At 44.9% G+C, this 23,368-nt stretch overlaps 1 protein-coding gene across 24 annotated transcripts in view; it reads left to right on the top strand.

Annotated features, from left to right (window-relative positions):
- The window catches only part of DOCK9 (dedicator of cytokinesis 9), a 275,916-nt gene that overhangs the window by 98,827 nt on the left and 153,721 nt on the right, over nt 1-23,368 (top strand). For 2 of the 24 annotated variants that reach the window (XM_004746099.3, XM_045081368.1), the window contains exon 1: nt 3,026-3,326. The exons of 16 other annotated variants lie outside the window; for them this stretch is intronic. In XM_004746099.3, coding sequence (XP_004746156.2) covers nt 3,201-3,326 — 126 coding nt within the window. In that variant the 5' untranslated portion in view covers nt 3,026-3,200. Of the gene's footprint in view, nt 1-3,025; nt 3,327-23,368 lie in introns of those variants that run through there. 6 more of the 24 variants (XM_013053119.2, XM_045081376.1, XM_013053123.2 and 3 more) reach the window with 4 other exon arrangements.

Genomic DNA, 23,368 nt, shown 5'->3' on the forward strand with positions numbered 1-23,368 from the left:
TGAATAAAAGGAATATCCAGATGGTTAGCAGAAGAGGAGCTAGTCAAATCCTGGCTAGGAGGATCAAGATAGTATTTAAACTGGGTCTTAAGCCACGTGTATGAGTCCTGGGTCAGAGGGTCTCAAGCTCCTTGCTTTTCAGAATGTGATGGAACTTCATGATGGGGGCCGTAGAGTCTACAGTTAGCCTTCCTTACAGTAAAAAATTGCTCTTGGAAAATTCCATATTTTTCTATACAGATTTAATGGTTTTGGGTACCCAACCTATATAAATAATTCGTGTGAATATTAAAACTTGAAAATTGAAACTCATATACAGAAGCATTCATTTCATCCTTCTCCCCCCAAAAGGTTTACTCTATTCTGTTTAAACTGTAAAATTCTGCATACCTTTAATACATGTTAATAGGTGTTTTTGTTATTGTAAGAGTTGTACAAGTTAATGTGTGAAAGAACTTGAGGTTTTGCTAGACAGTAGGGGTTCGGTAAATGTTGGTGGACTTGAACCCAGAGGTCCAGGAAATACTTGTTCTTTGAAATGCTGCAAAGGAACCCTTGGCCACCTACTTACCATCCTTCTAAGATGGCATTTCCTCTTGTGATTGCTCTGGCCAGATGTCTGTCCCTCTCATGTTCTCAGACATCGGTCTCACAAACCCTTTAGAGAATTAAATCCTATACATGTGACTCCCCTAGACTGGCAGACTTCTGAAGTGTTGGTTGTCCTAAATAAGCCGAGAACCAGAGCACTTGACATTGCCTGAGAAGTTATGTAGCAGGACAGCTGGCAATAGTATCTCCATTCTTCCCCATCCTGAGACTTTCCTTCTCTCATAAGTTGGACCATTTGAAGCTGGTAGATTACATGATCATCTTGCTCTCAGAATTGCTTTCCTTTATCCAGGATTTAAGTATAATGCTCTCAGAAGGTGTTGAGAAAGCAGTATGAACTTGGCTGTTGCATATCCTGTAAACACATTGAGAACTAGTACATGAATCAGTCCCTTTTTATGCAAATCTCTGTGTGAGAAATTAAAAAAATTTGTTTTTCTTTCTTTTTACCTTGGAGTGTTTTCTCCTTTTGGTGATATGAATTAGGGAACCTAACCTCTGTCCTGGCTACTTGGAAGCTCAGAGCCAATTTAAAGTTTTTTCCTTGATCACAAAAGAAATATCGATTCATTGCTAAGATTTTGAAAAATATAGGAAAACCTTAAGAAGATGCCTGGTTTGTGGCATGAATGCAGGGGTTCAAGGTCACTGTTCAAAGGCAGCTATCATAATCAAGCCGTGAACCAGAAAGATCAGTTGTTTTGAAATTGCCGAAGCATTTTGTGGTGTCCTGTCCCATGGTTGGTGGAATTGTCATTGTAGTTCACACAGGCGAAGTCTGGAATTTAAGATAAGGGCCAACTTCTTCAGCTGGGAATAACAACAACAGTAACAGTAGTTACCTTTTAAATGAATACCTTACTATGGACCTAGCTCTGTGCTATGCCATTTTTTACCTTTTTACCGCTTCGCCCAATTACCTTGATACTGCCTTCACCTTTAGCTGCCGATCAGTAGCTTTTACATATTTTGGTTTTTTTTAGCAGTTGGTGTAATTGGAGCAGATGACTGGTTCATCGGATCATGGTAAAGAGTGTATACACTAGATCCATATTGCCGCTGCCTGCTGTGTTACCTTTTGCACATGTGTAACCCTTCTGTGCATCAGTTTCTGCATCTGTAAAATGGGGAGAACCATGTTACCTCCTCGGATGCTACAAAGATAATGTAAATTGTCCATGCTGGGCACTTGCAGTCTTCATACAACAAATAACCTTTTAAATTACTTACTTACAGAATGGGAGTAATTCTGACCAAATAAACAGGATAGCATTTCTCTCAAAGTCCTGACCTGCTGGTGACTTAATGAAAATGAGGAATTGAGGAAGAATTGGGATGTTTAGAACTTCTCAAGCGATTTCAAGAAGTTGTTCAAATTGTTGGTTATGCTATACTTTACTGAGGCTCAGTCTGTCTCTTTAGTGTGTGGCTTCAGACTTTCTTGCCTCCTCTGATTTATAGGATAATTCTTAAGTTTTGATGTAACTGCTACTTCAATTCTGTATTTATGTAACTGAGGCTCTTTTTTTTTTTTTTTTTGTCCGCTTGTAATTTTATGAAGATAGGTTTTTATAATCGATATATCATACTGTTTTAGAACCTAGATTTGGCAAGTGAGTTTATATTTACCCTGAAAGATTACCCAAGGTTCAGAAATGGGCTAGTTTAAAAAAAATATTGTAGAAACCATTAATTTTTTTAATGGCCTAGTTGAACCCTTGTGACTTATTACACAGTTAACATTCATACCCTGGATTCCTGGTGCTTGAGTGACAGAAGGGAGATACACTGCCTTACATGTTTACTGCGACCCTCTCAGTATCTCATCCTGGGCTTATTACCGACACACTTACTGATGCATTCACAGTAATATTCTGTTGAATAAATGCGTTTACTATGATAGGTAGCAACCCATGAGACTGTTCAATGACCCTGTCTTCCTGGCATAAAATAGTTGCTAAGTCAAGTTCGTTGTGCTGAGGTCTGTCATCCAGGGAGGGAGGCTTTCCTTACACCCGCACCCGTGAGGTGGGACCCCTCACTCTTTGCCCTTCCCTGCTTGGCCCATCAGCCAAGCATTTGGTGTTCGGCCATCACATGAAGGGAAGCACCCAGAAACTACAGGAGTTTTAGAACACCCGGACAACCTCGCTGTCCCTCCAACTCCAGGAGGTTCAGACTTGAAATAATCATGAAAGAGTCTAACTGTGACTGATTCTCTTTTAAACACTGCACTATTTGGACTCGGCTCCACTTGGCCCACGCCTTGTGGAACAGACACAATGAGGCCGGTCTCTATCAGAGAGACAGCACACTGTGTATTGTACAGTTCGGGTTTGTTTGCCTTTGGCCGGCATGTGGGAGCCTCCCATTCTCGGAGCAGTAGTAACACCCCTGGGGGCTGGCCCTGGCCTGCATGCCCTCCCACCCCGCCGGCTCCGCCGACCCAGCCGTCGGGCTGACCACTTGTGCTCGGGAAGCCGGCTTCCTCTCCGTGCTCGGGCCAGGGGCATGCTTGTGCCTTGCACGGCCAGGGACTTGCAGCTGTCCGAGTTGCAGACTTTCTGACTTGGTGTTTTCTGCCAAGAATGCAGGCTGATAAATGCAGGACAAGTAGTAGAAGTGTCAAGAAGGAGCTGGTGATTGAATCCCCCCTGCAACGCAAGGATGCAGCCCAGGGCGAAGAGGAAGCAGAGGGCGCGGGGCCAGTGCTGGTGAGAGCGGTCGCCCACAGCGTTTCTGTGGTCTTCTCCACCAAGTGCTTTTATTGTGTGTGTGTGTGTGTGCTGAGCGCCTTCTGGCACTCTGGCTTTAAAACTTGCTCTGCCTGTCTCTTGAACTCTCCTTTCTTCTCCTGTAGATTCACTTTGGTTCCACTTTGATTTTTCTTTGGGAGGAAAGAAATGTTGACATTCTGTGGATGACTGTGGTTTCCAGGAGGCTGCTTTGTCTAGCAACAACTTTGTATTGTTCAAAATTCTGTCCCACCTAGCTGCGGTGTTGGCCGGACATGAACCCAGGGAGGCACGTTGCAGTCGCCTTCTCTGGAGCTGGCAAAGAAATCCTTTGCAAGATGAAAACATTTCTGCATGATGTACTTCTGTTATTGTGAAAAGTAGGATGACATTGGGGTGTTTTAAGGAACATGACTGTTGAAGTTTCGTGTGTTCTCACTCACTCATTTTAATAGGTTAGCCTTGAACAAAGTAAGAAATAACCTAAACTTTGAACCAACTGATGGAAATGTTTTCCTTCTTGTCATTAGCTGAGCTCATAGCAGTTGGGATGAATTCAAAGAGCTCTGATAGACTTTGAAAGGGAGGAATGTGAAAAATGGTTGTGTTGTTATCATCGATGAGTAGGTTGTGCTTCTCTCTTGGAATTTCTTTAGTACAATAAAGGCACATAATTTTTTAAGCAAACTGCAAAAAAAAAAAAAAAAAAAACCACCAACATGCACTACAGAGGGGACAATTGAGCCTTTCAAATGATCTGTTAGAGGGACTGGTAAACTAGTAGTTAGTGATTTTTTTATATAGTGATTTTTTTTTTAAAACATAGAGGTTCAGTTGCTATTATAAAGTGGTTAACTAACTTAATTTTTAATTAGTGTCTTTAATAGTCTGAACTGAAACTTCCCTGTAATGGATTGGATTTGAACTAAATTGTTTTGCTCAGCGACACGTGAGGCTGCCTCACATTGTTTTGCCTTCAAAATGATACTGCTAACTGTGAACTGAGAAAGTCTTTAAATATGATGGGCTTTTTCACTGCAGATTTTCATCTGAGTGATTTCGTTTTCTTCCCTCTGGTATATTGTGTAGAGATGTTATTCATTATCTTGGATTCCTTTCTGCTAGCACAATAGTGCATTTATCCATTGAGTACTAGAGCCCCTTGCCTGCCGCGTAGATTTAACTGGTTTAAGCTCCTTGCTGATGTAACTTAGGATTTCTTGGAGGAAGTTGTGTGGTTTGCGTTCCCTTGTGAATATTCTTAAAAGTCTTTGTCAGTGTTTCTCCAGATGTGTAGAAATATTTATCCAGAGGCTTAAATACACTATAGAAAGATGCTGCATGATTTTTTTTTTTTTTTTTTTTTTAAATCCCACAAGTGATTTTTAAACTGTTTCCTTCTCAGGGCACCTGGTTGCTCAGTTGGTAGTGTAGTGCATGTGACTCTTGTTCTCGGGGGTCATGAGTTTGAGCCCCATGTTGGGCGTAGAGATTAGTTAAAAAAACAAAACAAAACAAAACTTCTTTCTCTTTTTACTGCTCAAAACATCAGCTGCTCACATCCCAGTTACTTGTTTCTGTCAGTCTCACCCTAGGCCGGTCCACGGGGAGTTCCTTTTTCCGCTGTCCTGGTTGAGGCTGTGCCGGCAGCCGCTGTATCCACTGGTCCAGAAGCTGCATGGGGAGCTCAGGCCCTGAGCATCTGCAGAGACAGGTGTGACAGAAGGGTGAAGGCAGCAGGGACACACCTGAGAAGCTTTCTCTTTTCTTTTCTTTTCTTTTCTTTTCTTTTTTTTAAAGATTTATTTATTTGATAGAGATCACAAGTAGAGAGAGAGGAAAGGGAAGCAGGCTCCCCGCCGAGCAGAGAGTCCGACTCGGGGCTCGATCCCAGGGTCCCAGGACCAAGACCCTAGCTGAAGGCAGAGGCCCTAACCCATGGAGCCACCCAGGAGCCCCCTGAGCAGCTTTTTCTTATCTGATCCCGTTCCTCTTCTTCCCCAGCGGAAGCAAGATAATACAGAGCTCGTAACGGTAAGAGAAGCAAGGATATCGCAGCAGGGCCTCTGTCCAGGGCGGATCTTCTTACTTGTGATTATTGCTCCGTACAGCAAATGAGAATCTGATAAACTGCGGGGAAGACAGCCTTTTCTTCCAAGACGATTTTTTTAAAAAAGTATGCCAGCACAGTCATGAGATCTATTTGTTAGTGCCGTTCCTTATTATCTCCCGTAGCCCAGGTACTTGGTGAGAGTACAGTGTGTAACATTTAAAGAGAAGGAACTTACTTTATTCAACAGGTAACATTTTAAAGTTAAGTTTTGCTGGTTTTAGTTACGTGCACAATCAGTCCTTGGGGGACATGTCACATAGTTTAGAAAGCATAAAAATAATGAGTGTGTGTAAATATAGTGTAGAACTAGGGAAACATAAAGTGCCCTTATTTTTACTCCAAGTGCTCACAATTAGTTATTTGGTGGATACACTTTCTTTTTTGTTTTGTTTTTATTTTTTTAAAGTCCTCTCTACACCCAACATGGGGCTTGAACTCAAAACCCTGAGATCAGGCATGGCATGCTTTTCTGACTGAGCCATCCAGGCGCCCCGGTGTATAGTATACACTTTCAGACTTTGTCCAGTACATATAAAAATATAACTTCTTGTGGCGTATGTGTTTGGAAAATGTACTGTACTATAGATTTCTGCATTAAATTACTCCCAGAACAGATCAAAAACATCTTTCTTTATCACCATAGACTTATGTCATTATTCTTAATGGTTGTGTGATTCTCAATTTTATGGCAGTATCATAATTTGATGGTTATTTAATTTGTTTCCAATTCTTTGCAATTAGTACAATGGACGGTCATTGAGAAATGCCTTTGTGGGCTGTGGATGACTAATAGTGCACTTACTAGCAACTATAAATATATCTTAAAGCACTTAATGTAAGCCAGTATTTGTTCTGTAAAATGTCAATCAGAAGTCTCTTCTTGCTGCTTTTCTTGGGCATTTATATTTCTTTCTCCTCTGCCAGGACAACGGTTGAAGTCTCCCTGGGCAGCGGCTGCTTGTTCTGTGCTAGGTAAAGCCAGTGTGTCTTAGAAAAGTAAGTGGGTGGACGTTCTGAAGTTTCAGGGGCTGCTGGGGTTCCACTTACACTTACCTTCATAGATGGGTCTTGTCCGCTCATTTTGACGGTAAGCAGGGGACGCTCTGCGTGGTGAAACTTCTCCATGCCCATCCAGGCTCACTGCCAGCCCCATTGAAAAATGACTTTGTGGGCTGTGAATGACTAACAGGGGAACAATCAGGATATTCTTGATGTCTGCAGGTTAGTTACCCTGTTTACATTTGAATACTTATTTTTGCCTCCCCCAAACTCTAAATTCCTGGAAATAATTTATTCTAATTGGTATTTCTCAGCAATTTAGAGGAACAGGGTGTGGCCTCAAAGAGTCAGGAGTGGCTGGGGTATATGTCGTTCGTGTTGCCCTTTTGTTGGGTTATTTTCAACAGGCATTGGAGAACTGTAGTACAGGTCTTATTTGGGGACTTTGGAAGGTTGAAAGATGTGAAGATAAAAAAGAGGTGAATTTTCATGTGTTAGGTATACTCATTAGATGTTTTTTTAAGAGTTTCTTTATTTAAAGATTTATTTGAGAGAGAGAGTGAGCACATGCAGGAGTGAGTGTGAGCAGGGGCAGGGGAGAGGGAGAGAGAACCTCAAGCAGACTCCCTGCTGAGCTCGGACCTAGATGCAGGGCTCGATCTCACGACCCTGAGATCACGGCCCGAGCTGAAATCAAGAGTTGGACACTTAGCCTCCCTGAGCCACCCAGGGGCCCTGAAAAGTTTATTTTTCGAGACATCTTTTCTCTTTGCTATTTTTCTGGGATCTTTAAGTGGTAAAAATTGAGTCTGAATTCTTAGTTTGATATTTTCAATGAACACATGTTTAGCTAAATGGCTACATGGGAGGCAGTACTTGTGGCGATATAGTAACGGGTAGGAGACCCGGCTTCTGGCTGGACAAGGAGGTGCACTGCCTGGGAAAACCTTTCTCTCTCTGAAGTTCTATTTACTCTAGAAATAGACAAAGAAGTGAATTAAGACACAAACCCTGTAGTGTAAGGTTATGGGCAATGATCATGTTGTTGTGTAAATCCTATAAAACTTTAGATGACTGTGATTGAGTTAATTAAATTATGCTTATAAAGCCCTTTGGCCTTGTAGATTTTCCGTCATCCCTATAGGCATCTTTAGAAGTAATTAATGATATTAATGACATTGGTGATATTTAATAAGTAGTTTCTTTGTGTTTTCAAAATCCTGAGTGGTGCAGGAAATTTCCTGTAAGCTTTCTAAAGAGACATATTCCAGGTGATAAAACCAGGAAAATTCATTTATTCAGGGCCATAAATCTCCACTGTGCTTGTTGGTTTTCCTCTTGATTTGTTTATTTGTTTTCTTATTCAACCCACATTTATAAGCACTGAGAATTACCAGACTTACACTTACTAATACCCTTCCTCTCCACAAGCAGCCAGGTCTGGCTAATGAAGGACTCTCATATGGTATTTATTAGGAACAAGGAGAGCTAATCTCACCCATCCTTTTCCACTTAGGCAGACAACACTTAAATCATAGTTCCAGCAAAGACATGTTTTCTTGAATTTTTAGCGTCCGAAGCAGGCCCAGCCCTGCGTTACAGAAGGCACAAGGACCCCCGACCGTTCATATAAACAGTTTTCATGAATGAGGCCCCCGAAGGAACACATGTATTTTGTGATGCTGTCACTGGAAGGAATCTTTGGGGACTGCATGCTTAGATGGGTCGGGGTGAACTGACTAAGCCTGCAGACATGGGAAACTGTCCCAGAGAAGGGACTTTCACAATTGTGTCACTACAGAACGCACGCAGCTCCTGTGTGCTGCTTTCTCCTGTTGTTCATCAGTAGGGAAGTGGGAGGGCTGATCGCTGTATTTTTTTTTTAATGGCAAGGTTGATTTCTTTTTTTTTTTTTTTTTTTTTTTTTGAGTACTAACACAAGTAGGCAGAGAGGCAGAGAAAGGAGGAAGCAGGCTCCCTGCTGAGCAGAGAGCCCGATGCAGGACTCGATCCCAGGACCCTGGGACCATGACCTGAGCCGAAGGCAGTGGCTTAACCCACTGAGCCACCCAGGCGCCCCCTAGATGTATTTTTTAATGAATTTACAGACCCAGGATAACCCTGAAATGCTTATTCCCTAACCAGTAACATGGGCACCTTGGGCCCTGTTGGGTTTGGAGAAGGCTGCTGTTTGCTCCAAAGGCTCTTTGATGGGTCGTGGCTGGGTACGGGGCAGCTGAGCTATGTCACAGGCGCGGGTGGTGTGGGTGACCTCACAGAAAGCCCTTTGGAGACCGGAGACATATTTTTGGTTCCAGATCTGCCTTGCAGCCCCTGCTGATCATCCCCCTCCCCTCCCCTCCCCTGCCCCAGTCCCCGCTTCAGCAGTTTTCTCATCTGTGAAATGAGAAGCACGTAGTAAATAATCTGAGTCCTCTTCTGGGGCTAAAGCTCCACGGTTCGGGGTTATTAGCTTTGCTCCCAGAATAACCTGGGATGGAGTCAGGCCAAGAGCCTGCAGTTTTAGTTTCAGGTTCTGTGTTCAGTTTACTCAAAATTTTCTGGGTTTTGAGTTGTAGGAGCTACAAAATAGGGGATATTGGATTGCCCTGCAATGTAGTGGGTAAGATGCGTGAATTGGGTTGGCCAGCCTGGAAATGGATAGAAGTGGCAGCAGAATTTGGGGTTAGCAGGGAGAACCATGCAGGACAGTCACAAAGGCCTGACAAGCCTGCAGATGACGTATCACTGTGAGTATAATTTTAGAAGCAAGAAGGCTTGGAAATTATAGTTTATCCTCTACCTTCCAGAAGTTTGAAATATCCCTGTAATGTGATATAGCTAGTCCTACGGTTCTCTTAGAGTGACATTTTGAGGTTTTAGAAGTTTCTAGTGCTCACTTTGCATTCAAGAGTCTGTACCACCTCCCAGTGGATCTCTGAGGGTTTAGCCAGGTTCTCGGGGTTGGGGCGGGGGGCAGCGGGGACCAGGCTGAAGTTCTGTTTCGGGATCTCCTTGCTGTGGGGCAAGGGTGAAGCAGAAGTGACTGATGCAAGGAGCCGGGGGCTCAGGCACAAGACCTGGGTCCTTTGCCTTTTAAACCTACTTGACATTTCTGAGCTAAGTCTGGGCTTCTATCAGATGGAGATAGTAGTAGTGACTGCCCTCCAGTGAGCTCGTCTCTAGAGGTTATCTAGACTGCCCCTGTCGACTTACCGACTTACCGCAGTGAATCTTTCTTTGCTCTGGGCTGTGCTCGGACATGCTGCCAGACTGCTCTTTCCGAAACCCAGATAAACTCCTTTTCTAATTTTCCTTTGCAGAGAAGGCAAAGCATGACTTACTTGATCCTTGGAGGCCAGCCCTGAACTGGCCTCCTCTCTCATACCTTCCAGAATGCATCCCGACCGGGCCCCACAGCTGCTCCTGTACCTGGCACGCCTCACTACCAGACCGTCCCAGTCTGCCCTTCAAGTTGCAGCACACACGCCCGCTCCTCCAGGAAGCCTTCCCTAACCCTCGCCCCACATTTTCCCACAGGCTGTGTGCTCCTTGCGCTCCGTGTGTTCCATGGTGGCATCACTCTTCTAGAACGTTCAGTTATTATACAACTCTGCTGCATTGTAACTAAGGCTTATACCCCAGTTTTCCCCACTAATGGCCGGGGTTGGTGGGGGGAAGCTTAGGCCCCAGTGGGAACCGTGAGTGTTTTGTTTTCTTTGTATTCCATCTCTGACATAATATCAGTGCTCCCTCTGCCACGTCTTCTGTTCTTTTTGGCGTGGTCTTGGTCACTCTTTGAGGACTGTATTGGCGAAGAATGGGTTACAGAAAGGACCCTCCAGGAGAGACTGGATCTTCTTCAGCCTTCCCTCTCCCCCTTTAAAGGTTTAGCCACCAATATCCACAGGGGTTGAACTGCCAGAAGTAAAAAGGGCTGCATCTAGAGGAAACTGCTTGACTAAGTAGGCTGTGGGTATTATGCCCTGAAACTCTCCTGTGCTTCTGTTATTTTTGATCTAAAATGCCAACCAGCATTTTATGTGAGTGCTTGCTTGAGTACAGAAGTGCACATTTATGTGAACAAAGTCATAACTCTTTTCTGTCTTCGTCTTAGCCAGTACCCTTTTGTTATCTGTACCACTTCCTGTCACCTGTTCACCTCCTATGGTTATAGTACATTTGGAGAAAATCATTGTGTGACCTCAGTACCAGCATCCCATGACTGTCTGTGGAAAAGGTAATGGAGACCCGTAAGATACGGGGCAAGGAGGAGACCTCTTCCTGGGGGAGAAAGGTAGGAAGGACAGGAAAGGTGGGGCGTCTTAGCATTAACAGTGCAGGTGCCTCCTTTACTTGACAAAGATGAAACCTGTCTTGTCTATAATGCGGGATGGTATTCTTCCAAAATCTTTCTTGTCCCCACAAGTAACAGTTTCAAGAAGTGGTTAGTCCTTGGTTTTGCCTCGAATTTTAAAAAATTACCTGTATGTTAAAGTTTCATGCAGTCTAGAATAGTACTGTTTAATAGAAATACAGCATGGGCTATATACGTAATTTTAAAATTATTGGTAGCCAAATTAAAATTTAAAAATAGGTGTAATTAATTTTGGTAATGTAATTTTAACCCATTATTGCCAAAATACTATTTTAGCATTTAATCCTTACAGAAATATCAAGGCATTTTATGTTCTTTTATTCCTGCTAAATCTTTGAAATTTTATGCCTCTAGTTTTTCTGAATTCAGAATAGCCACATATGGCTGGGGGCTACTGTATTGAACAGTGTGGGTCTGTAGACTTATGTATTCTGTAGCTTATGTACCTCCAACCAGAAAGTTGTTGTTTGGGGAGGGGGGTGAGTCATTGGATGGGGTACTGTATTTGTGACCCTGTGGAGGGAAAAGGCACGATTTAAGTGTGTAGTTGGGCTTGCCTCATAAAGATGACCCTTAAACTATTTATTGGTTAAGTAGATTAAATACTACCCGATGACATTAATATATGTCCCAGCATTCAAACCTGGTTCTTCAGGAAGACTTAGTATCTTGGGGTATGATTTTTAATATTCTTGAGACTGAAATGAGTTTTTTTTTTTTTTTTTTTTCCATGAAAGGACTCTGCCTTTTCTCTTTCCCTTGGTGAAATCATGGAGTAGGGAGGGAGTCTGTTTTGGCGGGGGAGGGGGGGGGTTCAGTGCCCAGGACTGGGCGGAAAGCCTCAGACTTTTGTCCTCCCTGGAGATGTGGTGGCTGAGGCATCACAGTGTGCAGTGGTGCTGTGCAGTTGTCAAACAAAGGGAAGCGGAGACATTGGGGAAACATTTCCTATTCTAGAACACGGACGTTCTATCGTGCTTATTGCAGGTGAGTTATGGGACGGGTCCTGGGCTTGCAGCCAGGAGACCCAACGGTCACCATCTGTGTGACCTTCACTCATTTATGTAACCCCTGTGAGATTCAGTTTGTTCATCTGTGAAATGCTGATGATACATACTGATTTGGGAGGAGGTTTCGTGAGTTAATGTGTGTGTGATCCCTCAAAGGCATATGTGTTTTGTAGGCACCAAAGTTTTCTTGTGTCCGGGTGACACAACTTTGTATGATCCTCATGACCATCATTTCATTCCTGCCCTGAACAGGTGCTGTACATTGAACCTTTTCAATAACCGTGAGATGATGACAGAGAACTTGTTCCTTTTCCCATTTTCTGATGTAGATACAGAGATTTAGTAACCTGTCCCAAGGACACATAGCCAATAAGCAGTTGGAGCTAGGATTTCCTAAAAATACTTTTAAATATGAAATTCTCAAACATGCACAAAAGTAAACTAGCAGAGGGCTTCTCAGACTTGGTTGGGCCTCAGAATCACGTGGCTTTGTTAAAAACCCAGACTGCTAGGCTCCACCCCCAGAATATCCGATTCAGTAGGCCTGGGATGAGTTTGCATTTCTCACAAGTTCCAGATGATGCTGGAGCTGCTGGTCTGGGGTTGCACCTTGAGAACCCTTGGACCAGTGTAATGAACTCCTATCTGCCTGTTTTGAAATCTGACTGTATTGGGCCTTTTAAAGCCTTTTAGCTTAATTACTTGACCTTTTCAGTTCATATTTCCAAAAATAGTTTTTATTGACATAGGAGGAATTAAGAATTTCAAGCAAAATGCTAGAAAGAAAAATTGTTGGCTGGAAAAGGATCTGTCGTACGGATTTAAGACAGAATTATTTATACAATTATCTTGGTGTATCTTTTTATTTTTTGCTTTCATTATTCCTTTATGCTTGTGCAAAAATGGCAGGCAGAATTGGAAGCTGGGATGCATGCGTGAGAGGCACACGCTGAGCCCAACCCCCCCCCAGGCTCTCGGTCTGTTCTCTCTCTCTCTCCTCTGTACACCCTCCTCTGCCTCTCTTAGCGCATGCTCCGCATCAAGGGAGAAGACCTTCGGACACGGTCTTTGCAAGGACGACATCCCCATGCCACTCAGCCCTCTTCTCGTGTGCCTCCTGGGCACCGGGCGTGGAGGAGTCCCCCTCCATCCCTGTCTGGGCTTCTCTGATTACCATTCTCTGCACATCCCCGTTGAGCACAGCTGACTAAAAGCAAGGAGCTCTGTGGGTTTTCATTAATTGGTCTTATCTTTACTACCTCAGTTTGCATCCTTATGTGTCTCTTAGACCATTTTCTAGATGTTATTGATTTGGTGGTTTTCACAGAGTCTTTAATTCTGTTTATTTTAGTAATAGGATAATAATTTTTGGTAAACCACAGTTATTTATAAAACTGACAAATACAAAACCCAAACTCTTTTCCTTCCTTCCATCAAACTGATGTTGCGTGTCCCAAGTTTTGCTAGTGCTGACATGCCTCATTAAATAAAATCTTCATTTAGTGACAAGTCCTCTCATTTGAGGCTTTTTTAAAAGTTCTGTATAAAAAGGGAATTCAGCACCTTATCAGTGTTTATAATATAAAGAACGGTATTCATAAGCACGTCATTCTTTTAGCCTGCTCTGAGGACAGCACCGCACTTCCATGTGAGAAATCCATTTAATGTCTGAGGCTTTGGTGTCCGCTATGCAGTCTTCTAAACATTCACCAGTTCATTAACCGTGTGGGAATGCTCAGGTTTGAGCTTGCTTCGCAGTCCAAGCTTAGATACGGTCTCTTTTTCCTCCAGTTCTTTGTATCACGTGCTTGTGCACATGGTTATTGAAAGTGCAAAAGTCAAAATGTAGAGGCCGAAGGGAAGAGCATGGAGCAGGGGTCAGGAGACCTGGGATCCGGGCCCATGCTTGCCGGCAACTCCCCATGGGCCTGGGGACAGCCACAAAACTCCCACGCTCCTGGGTTTTCCTGTCTGTAAAACAAGAAGGAATCTTAGGTTCCGATGTCTGCACATCGTAGTTCTAGTGTTACCAGACCTCCTGCTCCTTTTAAACAAGCATGCTTCTCAAAGCCGCCCAGGCCATTGTTCCCGCGCACACTGAGGAACAGTCTGGAGAAGAACATGTGTTATTGGAGGGGACGTGATCATATTTCGATTATCATGATCTCTTTAAGTTTTTGAGTCCCGGGTCGAGGGAAGGAAGAGCATGTGTGGGAGGGCGCTTTCCTGGGGGAGCACGGCACGGGACCCGGTTCTGTGCCGCTTAGCCCCCTTCCTCCCGCACCACTTTCCTTCCTCAGGGCCCATCGCAGTCTGGCACACTTGCCACTCTGGCCTCCTCTTCCAGTGTAGGGAGTAGTCCAGGGTGGCTCAGAGACGTGTGGGCACCCCAGGCCAGCCAGTCATTGGTACCCCCTCAGACAGATGCCATTCAAATTGCTTACTGTTTATTTATGTCTTGTTTGTTTGTTTGTCTGTAGGCTCTGTGCCCAGCTCAGAGCCCAGCTCAGGGCTTGAACTCACAACCCCAAGATCAAGCCCTGAGCTGAGTTCACGAGTCAGACACTCAACCGACCGAACCACCCAGGCACCCCAGTTGTTTACTATTTTAGATGATGGATAAGTTAATTGAGCTTGTTTAGAGGGTTGCTTGGGGGCACCGCCAGTCCTCTCCGACAACAGCGCTGCCCGCCTGACCAGGGAAAGCAGGGTCCTACAGTTAAGCATTCTGTTTCCCCCGCATGTCCGTTGCAGAGCCCCTTGCTCACCTCGGGTCGCTTACTCCATGTTCTTGGCAGAGGCACCCCCATAGGGTGCCCTTTCAGAAGGGAGTTCTCATAAATGTCATTTCCTCTCTCGCGTTGGGTTTCCAGAGTTGCTGCGGCATCCCCGGAGACTGGCTTCCCAAGCCCTTGGCCTCTTGGCACCTCCGTCCTCTTTATGTACCTCTGCCCGAGCTGTCCTGAACAGATCGCTGTTTCTGGAACTCACAGTGCTGAGAGGAGGATTTATCTGGAAGCTAAGGATTCTTCAGTTTCCAGATTCCTGCCAGGGCCCTGGGAGGGCCTCCAGCAACTTTATATTCAAAATTTTGTATTTTTTTTTTTAACACATTCCCCTTTCAAATATGCAAATTTCAGGCCGCACAAAATCTCGTTCCATCGAGGAACGTGCTCTTTGGTGTCTCCATTTTCTCTGCAAGGACTCCCCAGTCCACTCCGAATCCTGGCTGGCCCACTCCTCTTTTAGACTCGGCTCTGAAGCACCCCACATTGTCAGGTTCCGTCCCTCATCTGACACATATTCATCGGGTTCCCACACTCTGCCAAGCCTTGTTCTAGGTGTTGAGGGAACAATAAATAAAATGGAAATCTTTGCCTCTGTGGAGCTTGTAATCTAACTGGGGGTCAGGTGTGGGGGAAAGCCAGTTCATACTAAGGGGGTCAAGTGCCACGTCTGTCTGTCTCCCCTCTGGACTGTGAGCTCCCTAGAGTGGGGTCTGTGTCCTTATGATCTTGGTGTCTCAAAGACCTGGCACAATGCGTGTGGATAGGGACAGGCTCAGTAAAAGTCTGTGGAGAGAGGGAGCACATAGCTGCTAATAACATTTGCATGTGAGGAAGGGATGCAACTACTAATTACAGGAAAATGAGGATTTTTCCCTTAAGATTTAAAAAAAAAGATTTTATTGATTGATTTGACAGAGAGAGAGAGAGAGATCATAAGTAGGTGGAGCAGCAGGTGGGGGAGATGGGGAAGCAGGCTCTGTTCTGAGCAGGGAGCCCGATGCGGGGCTCGATCCCAGGACCCTGAGATCATGACCTGAGTCAATGGCAGAGGCTTAATCTGCTGGACCAGTCAGGCGCCCCTCTCTTCAGATTTAACCACTTCATGAAGTTCCTGGTGGGCGGATGCAGTGAGAGTTGTGTGTAAGAAAGGAGCAACGGGAAGGCTCCCTGGGCAGCCCCGACTGACTCCTGGCTTTGGAAGGAGCCTTCTCGTTGCAGAGCTCATTGCTGCATGCTCCCCTCCCCAGGGACAGTGTTGGGGTCCTGTCGGCAGCGTCGAGAAGTGCACCATTTTGAAAATGGACTAAGTTCCGTGAGGAATTTTTATCTCAGCCAATCAAGTAGCTTTTACAGTCATGCAGATAAATCAAGGAAGTTTTAAATTCTTTATAAGCAGAAACAATAAATTTCTCTTTTCTTAAAATAGAAAGCTCCCAGAGTTGCTGTTTCCTCAGTTTGCTATTTCAAGAAGCGGTATTCAGGATTGAGCTTGTGTTAACATTTAATTACCAGAGACACAAAGTCCAGAAATGACTAGAAAGTTCCCAGGAAGCTATCCTGTCAGAGGGAGAAGCAGTGAAATCAGTAAGCCTGTCTGCTGAGCTCTTCCTGTGGTTTTCGAGGCTTCATACACGATTGGCCAAAATTGAGCTCATCTGTGCGCCTGTACTCTCCAGCTATCCTGGATTCCAGAGGAATCTCATTTTCCTGGCATCCAGAGGAGTCCCTAGCTTCTGTTTGCCTTTGGATCTGGAATTTCAATTTGCATGGATGTTCGGCAGCCAGACCCATAGCAACAAATGCTGGAGGAAGGAGTGAGGTTGGAGAGCTTCAAAGGGAGGTTAATGGGGAGGACACTGCAGAGCATGCCTTTTGTCACCTGTGACTGCCACAGGATCAGGGCTCACCATGCTGCCCCTGCTTCCACCAATGGATGGGGACTGGTGGGGTCGTGGTATCAGGGGCTAACCTGTACCCATGTTGTTCCTTGAGATGCAGCTCCTCCTTCCCACTGTCCTGATCACATGGCTTTGGCTTCAGACCTTACCCGTAGATCTTCAGCAAGGAAGCCAAGATTTCTGTTCATTGTTATGCGCATGTCTGTGGGCACTGGGCCTCCCAAAACTCTCTAGTAGAGTCTGCCTCCGCTCTGTCCTCTGAAGGGCCACCTAACCGGCTGTGAGCATTGCAACATGGGGCCTACCGCCTGCCCCTCTCACCGCCTCTAGAATCTTCAGTCCTGCTGCTCTCATGGCCCTGCCCTAGGGGAGTGGGTCTGAAGTGCTTCTGTCTACACCCGAACCCCCCAACTGTTGTTCTTCTCGGTCTTGCCTGACACAGGCTTCATCAATACTCCATTCAGTTTTTAATGGAAGCGTCTATTGATACTTATTTTGGGCTCAGTCCCTGAATCCCAGTGTCATCTCTGTTAGTATACAGTTTCCTCTGTTTGGCCTTTTGTGTTTCCTTCTTTGTGCATGCCCTTACCATTGTTGTCTGTTGAATTTTACATGTCCTTGGAGCGTGCAGGAAAGTTTTTGTGAACAGATTGGTTAAACAATGTCTGTGCAGCCTTCACCACTCCCCTCCCCCAACAAAAAAAAAATCACTGTCACGCAGACAACACATTAAATAATAATAATGCTTATAATAGTGAAAATGACACTTTTATCATTTCAGTATCATTTTATCATTTCAGTAGTGAAAATGGCATCATTTATCACGTGCCAGCTTGCGGGCTCTCTCAAGCATTTCCCCAGCACGCACCCAGCAGAGCCTGATAACAGCCCCTGCACACCTGTGCAGCCCAGCTTTCTTCTCCCTGAACTGCACTGCCTTTGATTTGATCCACATGTGGGGTATCTCTGAGCAGATCCAGGTTTTGTGAGTGATGCAGTTTAGAACGTGGGGGCCTTGTCTAAAAATGTGATTCCAAATTATAAATACAAAACGAGCCCTGGAAGTTAATATATATTTAGACGTTGAAAGGAAATCACTGCAAATTAAAAAGCTACCTCAAAACATAAATGACAGAAATACAAGCAAATAGCACATTTTTTTTAAGGTTTTATTTATTTATTTGACAGAGATCACAAGTAGGCAGAGAGGCAGGCAGAGAGAGAGAGAGAAAGGAGGAAGCAGGCTCCCTGCTGAGCAGAAAGCCCGATGCAGGACTTGATCGAGGACCCTGAGATCATGACTTGAGTCGAAGGCAGAGGTTTAACCACTGAGCCACCCAGACGCCCAGAACAACACATTTTTATGAACAGATCTCGTGGTACATCTCAGTAATACTGTCTTCCCTACATTTTGTTTGGTTTCATACTGTTATCACCTCTTCATATGATCATGGTTTGATCACTCTTATTCCAAGGATGGATCATTTAAACTTACCTATAGCATTTAGTCAACATCTGTATTTTATTAATCACTGTTCAGCAAAGTTCCCTCTAGTTTAATAACATAGGGTAACATCACATAAATTTTTAGGATTGAAAAAAAACCTCTAGTAGGTTTCCTTCATATATGAACTGAATAATTTGGGGGTATTCTTAGATTGTGCAATGGCTTACCTCAAATAACCCCCCAGCAGTCCTGGGGCCAAACCCTTGGAGATATACTTGTATTGCAACATAGCCCCTCATGCTGCCCCTCATGTGACGTTGAGTCATGACCTTGGGTGGACTGACATTGGAAGCCAAGATGCAGAGCAGAAACTGAACTCTGCACAGACTCAGGCCCTGGACAGGGGTCAAGGCAAGTGAGGGACACCCATCTTTTCCCACAGTTGTTATGTCCCTGGGTCCTGGGCTAGACGCAGGGGTGTGGGGGGCAGAGAGAAGGAGACTCAGCCCTGCCTCGGGCCACTGAGAGTCAAGAAGGTAAGCTGTTCGCTGGTCGTTTCAACCCAAGGCAGAATGAACTGCACTCCAGTTCTGCTACTAACTGGGGTGTCCCTGTTAGGAGGTGTGCCCAGGTACAGAGCCAAGTACTTTTTGTGTGCCCTGGGGCTGGAGCAACTCTGCATTCACTCTGTTGGCATATTTGCCTGTGGGAGATTAGTGTTTAGAGGAAGGATTCTGCTAAAATAGGACATTTGTCAGCGGCAGCCCACAGCTGTAGGCTGGTGACAGGTGCAGAGGTGTGAGTGAGTGACAGGAGGAGCAGGCTTGTGTCACAAGTGGGGCCCTATTGCTTCTGTGCTGGGCCTAGGGGTTAGAGATACAGTGAGAACCCGCATGGCAGCCTCCACAGGACAGTTGCACGTGGGTCAAGGAGTTCAGAACTTTGCCCACCTGAAGAATTCTCACTCTTCAGCACCTTGAGGCATCACTTTGGTGCTGAACTGAGGAAATGTCCCTGCCCATGGGTGGCAGTCGGCTCAGCCTCCTCCCTTAGCTCTGCATTTAACTTCTGCCAGCACCTCCTGCTATATTGAATTAATGTTTACAAGCCACCCTCTCCCACTCTCCAGAATGTCCTCAGCTCCGCTCCGTGGCTACTCTCCAAGGAATGACAGCCCTCCCCAAGAACTGTATAAAATTTTGGAAAATCATATGTATACACATTTTGGGGAGAGTGGGCCCAGGTTCTCAGAGGGGTCTGTAACCCTAACGAGGTTAAAAACCTCAGGCCTGGGCTTGTTCCTTGTCCCTCTCTGAATATTAAAATTCCAGCCCAGGTCCTGGGACATCAAAATCCGTGGGGGAGCTTGTGCCAACGCAGATACCTAAGTCCTACCTGTAGAGTTTCTGATTCAGTTTACTTTTGTATCAGCTTCTCGGGTGCTGCTGCTTGTTACTGGGACCCCGCTTTGAGAACCAGTCTTGGAGACTTTTGTAAACTGAGAGTACCATGGTCCTCTCCCTGTCTGATTTCACAATAACCTAAAAAGCAGATGTTCATAAATGAGGACATTTAACTTCCAAATTGGGGACAAAAGCTAAAGAAGTTGTATACATAGATTGATTTACAGTTTTCCCTTGCTACAGAAGCAACATAATCACGCTGCGTACAAGTTCAGAATGTCACAGGCTCAAGAGCTGACCAAACCCCCATTGTGCTTAGCAAAACACAGCATCTTTGGCTAAAGTCCAAACCGGTGTATTCTCAGGTGTTCAAAACGTGATTCTGATGGCCCTGGATTAGCTCTGTCTATGTCCTGGGTTGATTTGGGTAATTCTGGGCTCAGAATCTTGCTTTTGACGATAGAAAATCAAGAACTTGGCTCCTGTACCTGTGTCATCCTGGGAAGGATTAAACTTCATTGTGTTGATGGCTTTAAAAACCACGGCCATGAGCCAGATCTATCCTAAGCCTCTTTCTACTAAACAGGAAATGGGGTACTGGCAGTCTGATAATTAGCTAATTTCATTTTGCTGTTAGTCATTCCTGTCACCAGTGATGCTATAAGCCAGTCAGTTCCCTACCCCAGTGGGCTGTTCCCCACTCATGTGACCACTTGGAAAAGCTCAGTGATGCTGAAGTACAGTGAACAGCTGTAACCAGTGAATCATCCTTTCAAAGAAGAGTAGAAAATAGGCAGTTAGGCCCTTAGCCCCCAGTTGAGTAGGCCCAGAGGTATGACTTCCCACGGGCCCACTGACCTTTGTTTGTAGCTGCTGCTTCAGTCTTTATCTTCCCCGGTGTGTTTCCTCCACTTCTGCTGCTCCTGCCTGTCTTACCCCTGGGCGTCGGCCCCTTTGGTCTCTTCCTCCCCCACCTCCACCTTGTCTCTTTTCCTGTTCCCTCACCGGTCTCCATCCTCACCCTTTCTCCTCCCAAGGCCACGTGAGGCATGGTGCGGGTGACTTGTTATTTGTATTTGAAGCAAGAGCTTTTTGTCTTGCTCTTAGGTAACAAGTGAGTCACTCCTAGTTGACCCCTTTTCCTTGGGGTCAGTGGTTCTGCCGCTGCTGAATACGGCTGCCCCGTCAGGGCTCAGTGAGTGATCTAAGGATCTGTCCATGTGTCAGATCTTCACAGTCCTTGAGACCAAACAAGACATGACATTCTTCTGTGAAGATTTCCCTGATACTGAAATCAACCTTGTGGGCTTTCCTGTTTACAGGCTCCATCCCTTACCAGAACGTTGGCTTAGAAACCCTCCCCACGTTTACTCTGCTTGAGCGCTGGCGCACACAGACTCGTTAAAGGGTGGCCTGGAGAAGGAGTTCTCTGTGACAGAGGCCATGTTCTGACCCAGTCTGTAGGTTACCTTGGCTACTCGCTCAACTTGTCATCTACCTCAGTAACACGGAATAATGTTTCCATTCCTCTACCTTATCCTGGCTCTAAGTGATGTTAAAAGATAAGCTGAGGTGTATTAAAGCATTGGTAGAGTTTGAACAAAAATCATTTCAAGTCAGGCGGCACCAAACCGGAAGTTGTTAGGATCAGTTAGGAGCTTGGAGAGACTTAACAGAGGGAAAGAGCAGAAGCAAAGGGAGGAATAATTTTGTAACCTTGAGGCATTCCCTAGTTGGATTTTGGTTGGCTTAGAGATGCCACAAGGGCAGTCGAGCCCCCTCAGTGACGCAGCCTCCTTGTTTAATTAATTTTCCAGTGGATGAAGTGTGATCATCTGTGTGAAGCCTTCCAGCTTACACAGAGGCACCCAAAGCAAGGTAATCCTGACAGCCACAACCTTACCTTGAGTCATTAGCTACTTCCAAGATACAGTCAGGGGAAAACAGTAATCCATGCAGTTAACGAAAGCATATCAGAAACAGGCAGAACTGACCTGTGAATATTTTTAGAGTTTTCACTTATTAAATCTTTTAAACAATCTAGGTTTAGTCGAATGGTGAGAGAGAATCATTAAATACATTTAAGAACGTGTACACGTTGGGGTGCCTGGGTGGCTCAATGGGTTAAAGCCTCTGCCTTCAGCTCAGGTCATGGTCTCAGGGTCCTGGGATCGAGCCTCTCTCTCATCGGGCTCTCTGCTCTGCCGGGAGCCTACTTCCCCCTCTCTGCCTGCCTCTGCCTACTTGTGATCTTTGTCTGTCAAATAAACAAATGAAAATCTAAAAAAAAAAAAAAAAAAAAAAAAGAACGTGTACATGTATTGTATCAGCCTAGAGACAGGAAACATATCAATCAGTTAATTGGAAACAGAAAATTAATATGAAGAATTATTAAATTGGTAAAAGGGATTAATTACTAACGGGCAAAGGAAACTACAGCATAAATCGGCAAATGGTGACTCTTGGGTAGAATCTGGTTGTGGCCTGTTTCTGTAAAGTTTTAACACCACTCTGTCCATTTGTTTATTTATTGTCTGTGGCTGCCTTTGTGCTCAGAGTTTAGTAAACAGTAAGCTGGTGAAGCCCGAGATATTTACTCTCAGCTCTTTGCAGGAAAAAGTTTGCCAGCCCCTGCGCTAAGAATACAAGAATAGTCTACCTAGAGAGCTGTGCTGTAGGAGCAAGGCAAAAACTCCCAAACGTCATTGGTTAGGAAAAGACCCTTTCTCAGTAGGTCCCTTCAGCACCTCTCTGACAAAGGCTGATATTGTAGAACTGTTTTCTGACAAGTAGCCTGACCTTGCCTTGTGGCCTGAAAGACCTCACTGGTGGCCCTTGTTGGAAGGTATAGGAAGGGAACACACCCAGGGGTAGTTTTGGAGGTACCCAGGGCTGGTGTAGAGGACCAGGTCACCCCCTCGGAGCTTACCTAGTCACCATCATGTGCTGGACAGTGTATGGAATAGGGGAGAATGCAGTGTCCATCTCATCCTGCTGGATGGATCTCTCTCTCTGACCTCTCTATAATGTAAGTGTAGCTGTCGCTATCTAGAACTCTGTCAGTGTGTAAAGCTATGATCACCTTTGGGTTTTCTTAGGAATATAGTCCTGGTTCCCAGAGACAGTGTTGCTAACCAGGACAGGACATCAATCCATTCTGCCAACAAACACTTAAGGACTGATTACTGCATGCAATTTAACAAACTGAAGTAAAGAGCATATTATTTAAGTCAAATTAAAGTATTCTGGAGAGTATTTTTATTGGTTTCTGTGGCAATTCTTTCTTTAAAAACACTTTGTGTTAGTCTCTCTCTTTTTTGAACATCTTCTGAATGTAGAAACCGTTCAACATTATGAATATCTTGTAGGAAGAAATTACACTCCTATTAGGATAGCTTTAATTTTTTGTGTATATTTTTATTTCTGTCCGTAAATGTATATTTTGCTAAATTATAACAGTGCCCTTGTTTGGTCATTGCATTTCTTTTCTTAGCAAGTCCAAACATCTTTGTAGAGTCTACTTTTAAATCAGGCAATTGAAGTTAAAATAGGCATTTGTATGTATGTTAGGTGGAGTAAGCCGACAACCGCTTTAAACAACTCCAGAATCTCAGTGGTTAACACAGTAGGTGCTTTTGCTCCTGCTCACGGATATTTTGGCACCTGTTTTCAGGAAGCAGCCTTCCGTTTGGTGGTTCAGGGTCCAGATTCCTTCTCTCTTGGGGCTTTATCCTCTCCTCAGGCCTCCTGAGTCCTGTACATGATGCTGGCAGAGGAGAGAAGGGAGGGAGGCCATATCAGTCACTCAGGGCAGCTGGCACAGAAGATAAGCAAGCCGGGGGGGGGGGGGTTGATGATTAAACAACATATTTATTTCTCACTGTTCTAGAGGCTGGGAAGTCAAGATCAAGGCACCAGCCAACTTAGGGTCTGGAGAGAGCCCACTTCCTGGTTCGTAGATGGCTTTCTCCTCACAGTGTCCTC

Source organism: Mustela putorius, unplaced genomic scaffold, assembly GCF_011764305.1.
Source record: "Mustela putorius furo isolate JIRA1106 unplaced genomic scaffold, ASM1176430v1.1 tig00000551_pilon_pilon_pilon, whole genome shotgun sequence".
Lineage (NCBI taxonomy): Eukaryota > Metazoa > Chordata > Mammalia > Carnivora > Mustelidae > Mustela > Mustela putorius.